This window comes from Centruroides sculpturatus, unplaced genomic scaffold (assembly GCF_000671375.1).
Source record: "Centruroides sculpturatus isolate CEXI.00-Female unplaced genomic scaffold, Cexi_2.0 scaffold382, whole genome shotgun sequence".
Taxonomy (NCBI): domain Eukaryota; kingdom Metazoa; phylum Arthropoda; class Arachnida; order Scorpiones; family Buthidae; genus Centruroides; species Centruroides sculpturatus.
The window spans coordinates 124395-140582 of NW_019384562.1; the positions used below are offsets into that span (position 1 = coordinate 124395).

A 16188-nucleotide genomic window follows, 5' to 3' on the forward strand; every position below is an offset into this window, starting at 1 on the left:
TTTTAAGTATTTTTAATGTTTAATTACATTTATATCAAAAATTGCTAGGAACTAAAGCGATTAAGGTAGATCTAGCCGTCCTTTACATCCATAAACATTATATGTCAGTGGAACAAATGGAGTGAGCTTTGAGCGTTCCACGATTTTTGCAGACTGTCTATAGCAGGCTTCCTAAACAAGCCTATATGTATGTTTGTCCAAGAAATTTTTGGATGAAATACAAACCGCACAACTTCAAAATCGCATAAAAATAATCCACATAAAAAGAGACCTTACAGTATACATATACTGTATATATATATATATAAGCCATTAGAAGATCTGTTTGTGGCTCCTAATGACAGGATTAAAGAACACAACTATGATATTGAGAGAGAGAAACAAATAACAGTACTATCCATATATACCTCAGAACCAGGAATTGAAGCTCAACTGGAGAAAGCATCATTAATTAAAGCATGTTTTAATAGAGAAGAAACAAAATTTTTAGAGATGTTAGAGGTATTTAAAACAGCCTTGTAGAAGGAATGTATTAATATACAGGATGCAGATTTTTTATCATGTGTTTGGAGAGCTTTTTGTGATAATCTGGGGGAAAAGATTATTATAATAACTCAATTGAATGATGAGTTGTTAATATAACATTGTGTAAAATATATTGGTGGTAAAGTTTAAAGTTCATAAAATCAAAGTAGTTTAAATTTTGAATTGAATTCAAATGTAGAATGCTTAGAATAATCATTCTACATGGAACACATTTGTAACTGACCTGAAGCAGGGCGGTCAAGCTGTTCGAAAACGTTTGTTTTTGTTAACCTTTCCTTTATTCCAGTAGAATATTATCTATGTGATTAATATTTCTACGTATTTACTACTGCAAGTAGGTAACAGAGTAAGTAGGAAGCAATGTAACAAACAAGTGACTGAACTGATTATAAAAAAATTAAATGATGTTCCAATTTCACTTTTAAAATACAAGATTCTTACATTTTAGCTAATTTCTACAATTAATGTCTGTAGATATAGTTGATATGCTACTTCATTTTTTTTATTGTTGGTGTAATATTTTTTACACTACAGATTTCTCCAAACTGCTTTAATTTCCCCAAACCTCTTTTGTATGATTGGACATAGTCTGCACTTCTGGATGAAATCACTGTAAATTAATACAAAAAATATAAAAGAAAGGTTTCTTTCAATAAATGTCTGTAGTCAGAATTGTTTAGTGTAAAATATTCCTTTTCAATAATAAGACAAAGCTTTTTCTAGATAAGTCAACAATAACATGCTATGTAAGGAAAAATCTCAATATAAGAAGAAACTTCTGCTTTTTATTGTTATTGAAAATGAAACATTCTCAGCAACAATACAAGTGGAAAATTAAAACGAAATTAGAATGTACAAGCTCTGTTTCAAAAGTGTTGTCATATTTCATTTAATTCCTATTTTAAACAGGAATTAGGTAAAGCTTCTGAGATATTCATTTTCTGGATATTAATTATTAAAATTAGTAAATCATTAAATACTAAAAGATGGTGATGCTCCTTTCTCTATCTTCCAATTATTAACAAAGGTAATGAGCTAAAGTTCTAATTAAAATTATTTCTGTGCTGTTTAGTAATTTAGTAGTTTTCATTAATTATAATTGGTAAAAAATTTATTTTTTAATCCATTTTTTTCCATTGAATGATAATTTATTTGGAGATAAGTTTATTAAATTTAATAGTGAAAAATAAAATAGATTGGGTATCACTAATTAAATGTCTGGTCGTGTATTATTAACCATTTGTTTATTCTTTCTAGGAACCTTCTTTGTCTGCCGTACAGCTCAAAATGTTTATAAGAGCAGCAGAAGATTTAAAATACAATGGCTAAATAATGATGATACAGACATCTACACTCCTGACTTTTATGACTATACAGGTATATTTAATTTTGTAACTACAGAATTCTTTATTTTTTGAATAAAATATTAAGAAATGATTACTTATTAAATTATGTATTAAATAAATTCTATATTTGATCTATAAATGGCTAAAATCATGTTAACTATTGATTCTTATTTAGAATAATTCAAATGGATTGATATGTTAGGAAAATTTGATTACTTGTAATTCAAACATTAACAAACATTCAGTGAAATTGCATTAAATGAAAAACAAATTGTTAAATTTATTTTTTGCTTAATCATTTCTACAGATAGTTATGTTTATTTTGATAATATACTAAGTTTATTCTGTATAGTTTATCATAAAAGAATAAAATATTCAGGAAGATAAATATAGCTGATCAATAAACACATTCCAAAGAAAGTTATTAACATGACCAATAAAAAAGGAGTATTGTTTGAGAAACATAGATTTTTATGTTGTAAAAACTGCAATTTATGTATATTTATATGTTAAATAAATAAAGTAATATTTAGTCTTAATAGTTGAAATACATTTTATTTCACAAAAGTTTAAATTACTAGAATCTTTTCATTTTTATTAAAGTTTCATTTATTAATTAACATCATTTCTGTAAAGAGTTTTGTGGGCATAGTTTGCTGCAAAATACTTTGCCAGATTTTCTGTTAGAAAAAACTAAATTTGCAGTCTGAAAGAAAATTCAGAGAAAGAACTTCATATATAACAGAGCCGAACTTCATATCAGCTATTTCCATGGGTTTTAGACCAATTTTGTGATCAATGAAAATACTTTTACCAATGTCTTGAAGCATTTTAAGTCCCAGATTCTTCTGAAGAACTTTGTTTTTAAGTTAGCTGTACTTCTCCAGTAAATTTTTACATTCTGGTCACAATCTCAGAAACTACTTCCATCCATTCTTGTTACCTTTATGTCAAAATGTTTCCAGTTTCTGTACAACTTTTAGAATATATGAAAAATGGGCTGCTATGTATGCAAATCTTTTGAAATGTTACTAACAGAAAACATTTTTTTGTGCAACTGGAATACAGCATTCTCTGGATCTATCTCAAGAGCTCTCTGTTATTTATATAAAATTTGAAATTTTTTTATAATTTAATAAAATTAACATAGAATATACGATTATTAAAATGCATTTTTATATATACAGTACCTGTTTAACATTCTTGAAATTATTGGTATAGAATAAAACAGACACTAATAAGGTACTGTACCTAATTATGACTGTAGAGATGACAACTGCTACAGATATTCTATAGTTTTTATAGAAGCTGTATTTAAATTATGGATTTATTGGTAGCACTCTAAAAACTGCAGAACGATCTTTTATACTCTTGAATAAACATGCTAATGAAAAATGCAGTAGCCAGATGTGTCAGTATAGTTAACACTTTGTTCATATAGAACTGCTTGTATGTCAAGTCTCAAACTAATTAGCATTTTCTCATCAGTGATGTGAAATGTGCAGTCAGTAGCTGCTTCCAGTTTGAAGTGGCTAAGGGTCTAAAAATTGTTTCAGTGCATGAACCAAGTTGCATGGTTGCACTATAAAAAGCCTTTGAAAAAATCTGTGCTTACATCTAAAATTGACACATTTTTTTCCTTATGTCAGGATCAGGCGCACAGGAAAAATCCAAGCAAAAGGCTCTTGTGGTTTATGCATGACATAGGCAAAATGGCAGATTTCATCAGTTGTGAAAATTTTATTTATTGAATGAGAATATCTGTTTAAATTTATTTTAAAAATCTATTTATAAAATAATTTGTTAACAATTATTTAAAAAATTTTAAGAATCTTACAATAAAGTGGACTATTTTTCTATTTATGTGTTTAATTACTTAATATAATTTTTTAATATGTTTTAAATGATAATTGGAAAACATTAAAACTTATTTTAGAATAAAATGAAGATAGTTTACAAATACATTAAAACTGTAGTGAGGATGTCATATTGGAAGTGAGGTGGTTGGGGAATTGCTCTCCAACCACGACATATAGTTCTGATACTACTGACTTTCTTTTACTTTCCCTGCTATTATACATAATAGAGGGTGATTGGTCAAAAAATGACCGCCAAGGTTTTTACATTTTGGGCTCAGGACATCTTAAAACATCAAGAAATGAAAAAAAAAATTTGTGGTTTCCATATGTATGGATGTTGGTGTGTGTGGGGGTGGCTCTAAGTCATTGAATAGATTTACTCCTGAAATTTATAAAATTTTGGAGAAGTTATCATCAATACCTTCTAAACATTGATCAGGAAGGCTGAAAATCATATCTTAAAGTGATGATAATTGAATTGTGTGTCTTGCATCAGAAGAAGATAAATCAGTTCATCAAATTTTGTGTGAAAGTGGATTAAAAATATCAAAAAGAACTGTTCAACAAAGAATTTCAGCAGCTCCACATATAAAATTTGATGCCTTGATGAAAAAACCATCACTAACAAAACAACACAAATTGGCAAGAATGCAGTGGGCTAAAGATCACATGCTGTGGAATGACCAATGGCTCTCAATCCTTTACAGTGATAAAAATAAATTTAATTTGTATGGTCTAATTACTAGTGTCATATTAGGAAGGAAGAGGTGCAGTTTTTCAGCATGCAAAGGAGTGATGGTTCTGTTATGGTGTGAGGATGCTTTAGATTTAATGGTATATCAAATTTAGTGATTTTAACTGATAGACAGATGTCTAAAAGTTATAAAGAAGTCCTAAAAAATAATTTATTACCAATTGGAGAAGAACTTTGGATGATCTGATTGGAGTTTCCAACAGGACAATTCCAGTATTTGTTGTTCACACTCAACAACTAAGTGGCTTGAAGATCATAGTATTCAAGTTATGAAGTGGCCGGCAAGAAGCCCAGACATTAATCTTATTGAGAACTTGTGGGGCATTCCTGCTCAAAAAATTTATGCTACTAACAGGCATTTTATGTCACTTTCAGAGCTTAAACAAGAAATTATCGAGTACTAGTTTCAAATGGTTTCATTAAACATAATGGCAGTTCTATTTCATATTAAAAACAACTTCATTAATTTATGTTATGTACTATTGCTCAAAGTTTAACTTATCTATATTTTTGGGACATCACAAAATAAGTATTTTGTGTTTAACACTTTATGTAACTGTCAAATATTGTAAAAACAATTATATAACATTGTACCATGCTATAAATAAACAATAATAACCACTTGCATTGTTAAGAAATACTTAATATTTAAAAAATAATAATAAAAACATATAAGTTATCTATATTTTCAGGACACACTGTTTATGATGTGTTCATGAAAAACTGTTTGAAAAGAAAGATTCAGAGAAAAAATTCTTCATAAAGGAAAATGCATATTACATATTGAAATGCTATTTTTTTAATTTGTGTTTGATTGTTTCACATACCATTTTAAAACAATAAAACATATGTGAATATAATGTATAATTGCTAGTGTTGCAACGAATACCGAATATTCGGCCAAACTATTCGGCTTGATTAACGCACATATGAAAATTGGCGCGCAAACTGCATTATGGCAAGGACCCTGCTTTCTATTGGCCCACTGTCACTATGCTTCATCAATCGCGTTAATTCTTGACAGTTCAGACAAGAGCATCATGGCAGTATGATAAGTGATGATATCAAATCTGGATAACAATGAAATGACCTACACGTGCAAATAACGGAAGAAGAACAGAGAAGGACCGCAAAGTGAAAATGTGAAAATAAATATGAAATTGAATTGATAACATAATCAAACAAGTCAGTTATGTTATCAACTCAACAAGCTGCTTCGAACAAGTTGAGGCAGCTTATTTGCGCGAAATTCGCGGCCATGAATGAAAAATAATTGTTGTCATAGACTTCGAAAAGCTAAATGCTTGTAATGAAAGTCACTTAGCGTGCACGGGCGAAAGCCTGGGGTCGTTCGGGCTACCGAGCTGTTTCGAATCTGTGAAATCATAACTGTGACTTATACCAACGTCCTATCTGTCTCTTTTCTCTGTTATCACCAGGCTATGAGTCAAGTAATTGTAAAATGGGAAATCTACAACAGAAAAGTGATGAATCGAAAGTATCGTGAGGGCGTATTATGATGTATGCATAGGCATACGTGGACTAGAGTGATAGAAGAAAGAGAAAGGGAAGAGCAAAGACAAGCACTTAAAAAGAAGGATAGGCAGGGTCAGACCCTCAGATGTGTGACGATTCTCGAATGAATAGGTGTGTACGTGTGCTGATCTTTGTAATTATAAATTGTGAATACAAGTGACTAATATTGTGTCCTTTTTTATTTTGTGCATGTTATAAGTTATAAATAAATATAAACAAACAACACTGACCCTATAACATTAAATCTAAATACCAAAATGATTAATTTACTGTGTTTTTGTTATTTCTTACTCCTGTTTTTAGGTATTTGGTATTCAGCCGAATAGTGATTAAATATTTGGTATTTGGCCGAATATTGAATAGTAACCGAATATTCATTACATCACTAATAATTGCATAAAAATTCAATTAATTATGACAAATTATTGTCACATATTCTTATAAGCATTCAAAACTTATCTGAAAAAGTTGTAACAAAAAGAAAAACTGCATATTCTATCAATATTTTGATTGAAGTTTTGACTGGAATTGTTTCAAGATTACAGTCGATTCCCCTATAACACTGTTGATTTTTCCGTTTTATATGAATTCCATATTGTACGAGTCACTTAGATTTTACAAATACATGAGCCGTTCATAGCCCGGCACATGTATTTGTAAAATCTATGTGATTCGTACAGGATGGAATTCGTATAAAACAGAAAAATCAACAGTGTTATAGGGGAGTCGACTGTATAACTTTATAGAAAAATAGCAGTATTAATAAATTTTCTTTTATTTATACTATTTTTAATACCTCTAATAACTTTTATAATAAATTATTATTAAAAAAAGTCATTTAAGAAATATTTTGAAAAATTTTAATGTTTAATTGTGTAATTTAAATATGTTATATGAAGATACCTTTTTTAATTAAAAAAGCAAGTAAAATTTATTATTTTTTTTTTTTGATTTTATTAAATTTAAGTAAGGTGGAATACTCTTAAAAACAAATAAGAAAAAAGATATCATTCTTGAACATGAGCTTAGGTTAAATTAAAAACAAATACAGCAGTATAATTGGTTAGAAAACAGCTATTTTTTAACTAGTTGTTGTATTGCTGTTTATAACAGCTGTAAACATTAACTTGGTTGCATTAAAGTGTTTATTTGCTGATGGAAAAAATTGTGATAACTCAATCAGTTGGTGGTTTTTCCTGTAAGTTGGAATTTATATAAACAACCAAGCCTGAACATTATCATAAACAAATTACTAAATATCAGATTATTTTAGATATTTGGCTAACTATTCATTATTAAACAAAGTAATTATATCTAAAATTAATATGTATGATTATATATCTTGAATTAATTAGTCTGGAAGGGAAGATTGGATGGAAGTTTGTGTAACATAGCTGGTATTGCATTTGTGCTTAGTAAGCAGAATTTTTACATAATGAATAAATTAAACTGGGTGAATATATACTATCGGACCTTAAAGTTCTAGCAATGTTAGTGTTCCTTAAAATTATTTTAATGAAACTGTAAGGTGTGATAGTATATATACAGAATTTACAGATTTGAATTTTACTCTGGATCAGTTTTTTCTTTCAGAATATCCTTTATTATTAAATTTAATTACAAAATTAATGAAATTATTAATATTGATGCATCATGATAGCCTTACCGCCTACCATTAGACAAATTAGTTTGTTTTGATGATTAATATTTAGCCAAAATATAACCTGAAATAATCTGGCATTTAATGAAGGTTGTGTTGAATATATAAACTTTATATCAGTGTTTCTCAATGGGGGCGATATCGCCCCCATGTGGGCGTTTTTCCATGTTGAGGGGGCGATTAGTAACAATTTATATTTTGGGGGGCGAAAAACAATTTTCTGGGCGATACAGTAAAACATTATATTAAGAATAATTAGATATTTTATTCGTTAATCGTATAATAATTAAACAAATAATATTATATTAGTCACTAGTCTATTCAATGCAGTACGAATTTGGCGTTAGCCTTGGGCCTCGACATCGGAATTTTGAAGTGAAGGGGGCGATACTACGTAACGGTTTCATTGAAGGGGGCGACGATTCGTTAGAGGTTGAGAAACACTGCTTTATATGTTGATGGATTGAAAATGAATGACACTGCTTATTTCATTTAGTTATGGTATAATTAAAAATCCATCATACTTCACTGAAAATAATTTTAAAAATACATAAATATATCATAACTTACATTAATTGACAGCAAAAGACTTTTATAAGAATTTTGTTTCTTTAATATTAGACTAAGAATGTTAGATCCAAATATTTCTCACTGTTTGAAAGGTGTTGTTTCATTGAACCTTAATTTTAACAGTATTGTAGATAGTTATTCTTTACAAACTTTGATTTTTGCCATTTATGTTATAATATTTTAAATTTACTATTATTCTTCTAAAATCTTAAAAGTGAATAGAGTACAATGAGAGTTTTATTATTTTATAATAATAATGTTAACTTTTATATATTCATTTAGATTTTGAATGCGTGTTAACAAATTTACGAATGAGAAGAGCTGACAAAAATAAATATCATTTACCAAATGACGAATGGAAGCGCACAATGAACATATTACAAAGGGCATTAAATGTTGAAAATGGAATGGACATACCAGATCCTCATCAAGTCACTATGGATGGAGGTATTTAGTTTCGATTTAATTTAAATTATTTGTTAAACTATTAAATTTATTTTATGTTAAAAATAATGAACAGTACTTAATTTATAACAGAACGTTGAATGCTCTAGAACAGTGTTTTTCAACCTGTGGGTCGCGACCCCCAGGGGTGTCGCGAAGCCTTACATGGGGGTTGTGGTTAAAAGAAAAAGACAAGTGTTGGTAGGTCCTATACTACATTAAAAAACTACAATTTCAGCGAGAAGGCTGTACCTGTTTATTATACAGTACAATTGGTTTTTTGATTGACATTTAGGTTCGAATGATGGGTGTCGCCNGTAAGGTGGAATACTCTTAAAAACAAATAAGAAAAAAGATATCATTCTTGAACATGAGCTTAGGTTAAATTAAAAACAAATACAGCAGTATAATTGGTTAGAAAACAGCTATTTTTTAACTAGTTGTTGTATTGCTGTTTATAACAGCTGTAAACATTAACTTGGTTGCATTAAAGTGTTTATTTGCTGATGGAAAAAATTGTGATAACTCAATCAGTTGGTGGTTTTTCCTGTAAGTTGGAATTTATATAAACAACCAAGCCTGAACATTATCATAAACAAATTACTAAATATCAGATTATTTTAGATATTTGGCTAACTATTCATTATTAAACAAAGTAATTATATCTAAAATTAATATGTATGATTATATATCTTGAATTAATTAGTCTGGAAGGGAAGATTGGATGGAAGTTTGTGTAACATAGCTGGTATTGCATTTGTGCTTAGTAAGCAGAATTTTTACATAATGAATAAATTAAACTGGGTGAATATATACTATCGGACCTTAAAGTTCTAGCAATGTTAGTGTTCCTTAAAATTATTTTAATGAAACTGTAAGGTGTGATAGTATATATACAGAATTTACAGATTTGAATTTTACTCTGGATCAGTTTTTTCTTTCAGAATATCCTTTATTATTAAATTTAATTACAAAATTAATGAAATTATTAATATTGATGCATCATGATAGCCTTACCGCCTACCATTAGACAAATTAGTTTGTTTTGATGATTAATATTTAGCCAAAATATAACCTGAAATAATCTGGCATTTAATGAAGGTTGTGTTGAATATATAAACTTTATATCAGTGTTTCTCAACGGGGGCGATATCGCCCCCATGTGGGCGTTTTTCCATGTTGAGGGGGCGATTAGTAACAATTTATATTTTGGGGGGCGAAAAACAATTTTCTGGGCGATACAGTAAAACATTATATTAAGAATAATTAGATATTTTATTCGTTATATCGTATAATAATTAAACAAATAATATTATATTAGTCACTAGTCTATTCAATGCAGTACGAATTTGGCGTTAGCCTTGGGCCTCGACATCGGAATTTTGAAGTGAAGGGGGCGATACTACGTAACGGTTTCATTGAAGGGGGCGACGATTCGTTAGAGGNAATCAAATCTTGCATTAAGCAAGGGATGTATAGGGAATAACTTCAGTCATTGGAATATCTTGCTATAAAACTTACATAGTCTTTTGATTAAATATAACCTATATACATAATCAGTAGTTATTTTTAAGAAAGTTTTGTCATTTTATACTTTCAAAGTTAAACTTTAAGAATCAAATTTTTTACATTGCAAAAAAAATTGCAAAAATAATTTAATCAGGACTAAAAAAAAGCCAACAAATACTTTAATTCAGAATAATTTATCATGATTAAAATGTAAAGAATTATAAATAAAATAACAAATTAAAACATGGTCAATGTAATTAAACATTTAATAAAACGTCAAATACAAATATGAATACAAAGTATTCATACTCGTATTCTACATTTTATTAAATGAATGAAAATATGAATATGAATATGAATACTTTGAAAATACTTTGAAAATGCGTATTCAAATATGAATATGAATACGAAGTATTCATATTCATATTTGAATACGCATTTTGAATATTTGAATTCACATTTTGAAAATATGAATATGAATACAAAGTATTCATATTCATATTTTCAAAACATTAACAACTGCAGATTAAACTATACAAATAAGTACATAAACTACTACAGAAAAAAATTTGGTATGGTGCAATTTTGGTTTACACAAGTCTTACTGTATAGAAAACTTTAGACAAGCAATAAGGAATATAAAAGCATGATTATAAAAGAAAATAGCAATTTTGTGAGCATATTATTAGAGATGTAGTGATCATGTTTAAAAAGATATTTGTTTTTTATCAAAGTTTTTTTCAAATTACCTGGCTTCATGTTTCCAACTGCAGCTCTAGAGCATGGTGAGTTGTAAGATGGCAAGAAACACAACAGCGAGAAGGCATTTTCTTGAGTTTCATTTGAGTCAATTTGTCACATGATTCAGCAACACTTTTGAACAAAATTTCAAAAAGATCTATCCCATGCTAATTTCATCTGGTGATGGTATGAGCATTTTAATCTACAGGATGCCTCTGTAAAGGTAAATCAACAGGTTATTCTCTTGTGCCTGGAGAAATGGTCAAATGCGATTGTCAATTTCATGCATAGTCCACAAAAATCATCTCACAGAGGGACACAGTGAAGTTAATATTCTGTGATCAACCATTTGGAAAGTGTTGCACAAATGATTGAAGAAGCAGCCATACCACATGTAGTTTAGTTGTTGCAAGCATTGATTCTCGAGAACCATATGCACTACTGTAGTTTTGTACATGTCATAGAACTGGACGAGTTCTGTAAAAAAATCTTGCTTTTAGCGATGAAGCCACATTTTTTTTTATTTTGAGTGGAAAAGTGAATAGATGCACTGTTTGAATCAGGTCAATTGATAATCCCAGGCTAATGTGGAGCACATATGTGCTTATTCAAAGTTTACTATTCTTTTTTATTCTCTGAAGAAGCCATGATGGGATGTACTTGTGTGGACCTGATTTGAAGATGCTCAATGTGACATGGGAGGAAGCTGAAGCCTTCACCCAGGATCAAAACCGATGGATGATAATTGCTGCCTGGTATGTAGTAGTTCCTCCAATGATACATAGCATTGGAGGAACTACTACTACTTATTTGTGATAAGATCATAAGCAAAATTAGAAAATTTAATTGACATAACAAACCAATCCTGGTTGGTTGCAATTTTTGACTACTAGCCTATGTTATACAATTGTAGTAGCTATTTATATGTACGGCTGGCAGATGGCATGCGTTTCAGTTGTATGGTAATTTGTGCATGTAAGTACACATGACACACAAAGAATACAGAACTGAAATATTTAGCTTATCGATTGTCCATTTCAGCATATGAGTACCAGACTTAACAATATTTAGTCTATACTCACATGCTTAACATTGCTTATACCGTACAATTTTAATTAAAAAATATATTTATACAGTAATTTCTCTCAACAGAAAGAAAATTAAATACATATTTTTTAAAATCACTGATATAGTTTTAATATGGCCATAGGGGGGTCGCCAGAATTTTTTTAACTTGTAAAGGGGTCGCGTATTCAAAAAGGTTGAAAAACACTGCTCTAGAAGGTTGTTGGCAAAATTTCAAATAATTCTTCTTATTAAAAACAGAATTAATTAAATTAAAGGAAGGAAAACTCACTGAATATGGTGTTAATTGTTTTTTATATTGCTAGAACTTTCAACAAACTTAGTGAGTTTTCCTTCCTTTGATTTATTATTTGGTGTGAGGATCAAGCTATATTATGTTAAGAATTAATTAATGTTAAAAATTTGACATACAATTATATATAGAAGAAAATCTTTTAATTATAGTTGAAATAATGAAAAATGAGTTTTAGAATTGTAAAAATAAACTTGTAATAACATATTTTGATATATTTATTTTATCAGTCTCTTATCTAATGTAAGTGCGGGTATCCATTGATTAACGTGGTTCATTAATCCCTTGATGCTACTACATACTGTATATCAAAATTGCATTGATCAAATATGGTGTCTATGTTGGTAAAGTTGCATTTATAAAGGGATTTCTGCAATTAATTTTGCACATTAATCAAATCTTGCATTAAGCAAGGGATGTATAGGGAATAACTTCAGTCATTGGAATATCTTGCTATAAAACTTACATAGTCTTTTGATTAAATATAACCTATATACATAATCAGTAGTTATTTTTAAGAAAGTTTTGTCATTTTATACTTTCAAAGTTAAACTTTAAGAATCAAATTTTTTACATTGCAAAAAAAATTGCAAAAATAATTTAATCAGGACTAAAAAAAAGCCAACAAATACTTTAATTCAGAATAATTTATCATGATTAAAATGTAAAGAATTATAAATAAAATAACAAATTAAAACATGGTCAATGTAATTAAACATTTAATAAAACGTCAAATACAAATATGAATACAAAGTATTCATACTCGTATTCTACATTTTATTAAATGAATGAAAATATGAATATGAATATGAATACTTTGAAAATACTTTGAAAATGCGTATTCAAATATGAATATGAATACGAAGTATTCATATTCATATTTGAATACGCATTTTGAATATTTGAATTCACATTTTGAAAATATGAATATGAATACAAAGTATTCATATTCNTTTTTTTTTTGCTTAAGCATTATTCACAAATAATATTTATATTGTGTAGCTAATAGTATGATTAAACATGTGCTTTATCATGATTCCTTGCAATATAAAAAAGTTATGTAAACTATGCTTTATAATATGTAGTAGTTTAATGTTTGTTTGTTTTTTTGTGAAAGTCTTTTATCCTCAGACATTTCCTTTTATAATTAAAATAGATAAAGTTATGTACAGAAGAAATGCCAAGTTTTTTAATGAATTTGATGTTATTTTTAAAATTCTTCTTCATTATTAAGTTTTTTTGTTTAAAATCATATTTTATTCATCACAAGAACAAAAATTAGGTGTATAATAATAATACAAATAAATGAACATTTTAAATTATATTTATAAACTAGAAATTTCCTTGTCAAGCATGATGGAATACTTTTTATGGGAAAGTAGAGACTGAAGAATTGAGAAGAGTAGCAATTTCAAGAAATTCAAGAAGAGTTGCTAATATTTCTACAAATTAAGTAGTTTATATTAGCTGTTGTAACAAAAAGAGCAACAAAAACAAATTTTTATCTGGTTTGACAAAAACTGCAGAAGTTATAAGCAATCACATGCACACACAACTGATCTTATATTATTAATTGTTTAAAAATATATAACCACCAATAATAATTGTCAATTTTGATTTCACAATATTTTGTTTATTCAAGTAGTAAAATTCAATAACATAAAATTTTAATAAATTGACTTATCAAAATGTAGACTTTTTAAATAAAAACTTCTGTTGTTATTAGGTGTAAAAAAACAAAAAGGAAGTGCATCAAAAGTGAAGCTAGAATCTAGAGAATTAGCAAAAGTGAAACTAAGGACAAAGCAAGGTATAATTTAAAGATTAAATGTTTTTATTTTATAATTGATTTATTTAAGTTAAAATTAATATATGAAATGCATGTATTAAAAGTACATTTATAATGCAAATTAAAATGAATTAAGTAAATTCTGATTGATTATTTCTCTATTGTAGTATACTACTTATTTAAGAAATTTTCAGCCACATGTCTAAATTATCTTCAAAACCAAATGTTTATTCAAATGAAATTTGTTAATTTGTATTGTAAACATAAAATATTTTACTTAATATTTTACTTAATCTACAAATTTTGGTCTAAAAACATTTTATCTAGAAAAGTTCATTTTAAGTAATTGTATTAATTTTCCTCTGACTGAAGTCTGAATTGAAAATAGCAAGATTTCATGAACATGAATAATAATTTTTTGTTATACCATTTTATTTTTCATGTGAATACAAAAATTTAAAACTAGTATAATCATATCTGATAATGATGATTAGCTAAAATTATATTACACAAACTATAATAAAGGTAGAAGATATATAGTTTAATATCTGTTACTAAAATAAAATTTTATAATATCTCATAAATCTTTTTTATGTTAATGATTTAATTTATTGATATACAAATTTATGATACTGTTATGTTTAAGCCATTAAATATTTGATTCAAGAAATATTTTAAAAGCTGGAACTTTCTTATCTTAATAGCAAGCAACAAACCATAAAAGACATTTTCTTATTGGAAGAATGTTTAATTTTCACAATAGCAAATGTTTTTGGCCTTTTTTTAAATGCCATAGAAGAACAATGTCAAAATATTTTAAGTTTGGAATTCTCAGTTTGTGTTTGTTTTTTTATGTGTAAATCTGATGCTGGATTTACACAGAAAGAAAGCTAAAAACTTTTGCTATTGTGAAAATTAAAAGATGTTTTCCCTGTTGGAAGAGTGTTTATGGTTTGTTATATATGTTATTGGATAAATATTTAATTTCTTTATTTTGGAAAATCAGTTTTTCTTTAACATAAATACAATAAATATATGATTAGCTATACTTGTTTTCATTGCACAACTTAAATTTAATGTTTATAAAGTAACAACTTATTTTCTGCCTTCTTCTTCATATTTTACATAACAGAATTTGAATAACACATGTCAAAGTTAATTTAAATCTCTTTACAGAAAAGTTATTTACTAATTTTAATTTGAATTATATTTTCAAATATTTTTATCCTCAAAGATAAGACGTGGCTTTCTTTTGAGGGTTTAAATTCTTTTGGTTCTCTTGAGCACTTTTGAAGAAGAAATTTCATCTTTAGAATAAACAAATATTATACAGAAATAAGAATGAAAACAAGCAAACCAGTTTATCATTAACATAACTATTAAAAAATTACTGATTAATATAAGACTAATTAATATTTTTCTTAATTAAATAACTACTGAATTAAAATTTAAAAGTTATTTACAAATTATAAATTTAAGAGTGTTTGAATGCAGGTTGTGAAAAAAATTTACTTGTTTTTTGAACAGTCTACATTATTCAAATGCACAAATTTTTATATATATGATAAAAATATTGTGTCTGATACCAGTTGTAAACTTGTATTTTTGATCTTGAAAAAATAGAATATTTATTTAATCCATTTTAATTTGTGAGAAATAAAGAAATTTTATTTTCAATGTAATATTTTTCTTCTTCTGAAGATGAAGATTTATCTAATAAAAAAGCTTTTTTACTATTATTTGTGTATTAAAGAGATAGAAAGTGTTGACTTTATCAACTTTGCATGTTGTTCAATGCTATACTGTATATACTACATTTAAAAGACTATTAATTATCATATTAATGGTAAAATATTAATTTTGTATTGAAAATGTTGGAATATTTTATTATGAACAATTTAATTAAAGAAATTGCTTTAATTGGTATATACATACAGTCTATGACCAAAATTCATGTATTCTCAAATATTATTTTATCTATAGGAAAGTAATTAAAAATTTTTTAACTTACTGTAAAAGCTATGTGATTATTTATAATAATTGATTATAGGTGTAA

The 16188-nt window shown here is 27.4% G+C and overlaps 1 protein-coding gene across 3 annotated transcripts in view; it reads left to right on the top strand.

Moving 5' to 3' along the window:
- Window positions 1-8830, top strand: part of LOC111623971 (kinesin-related protein 9-like) — a 100848-nt gene extending 92018 nt beyond the window's left edge. The window contains exons 4-5 of one of the 3 annotated variants that reach the window (XM_023366713.1): window positions 1804-1923; window positions 8554-8744. In XM_023366713.1, the coding sequence (XP_023222481.1) occupies window positions 1804-1923; window positions 8554-8726 (293 nt within the window). In that variant the 3' untranslated portion in view covers window positions 8727-8744. Of the gene's footprint in view, window positions 1-1803; window positions 1924-8553 lie in introns of all 3 variants that reach the window. The other 2 variants (XM_023366714.1, XM_023366712.1) reach the window with 2 other exon arrangements.
- Window positions 8831-16188: the final 7358 nt, after the last annotated feature.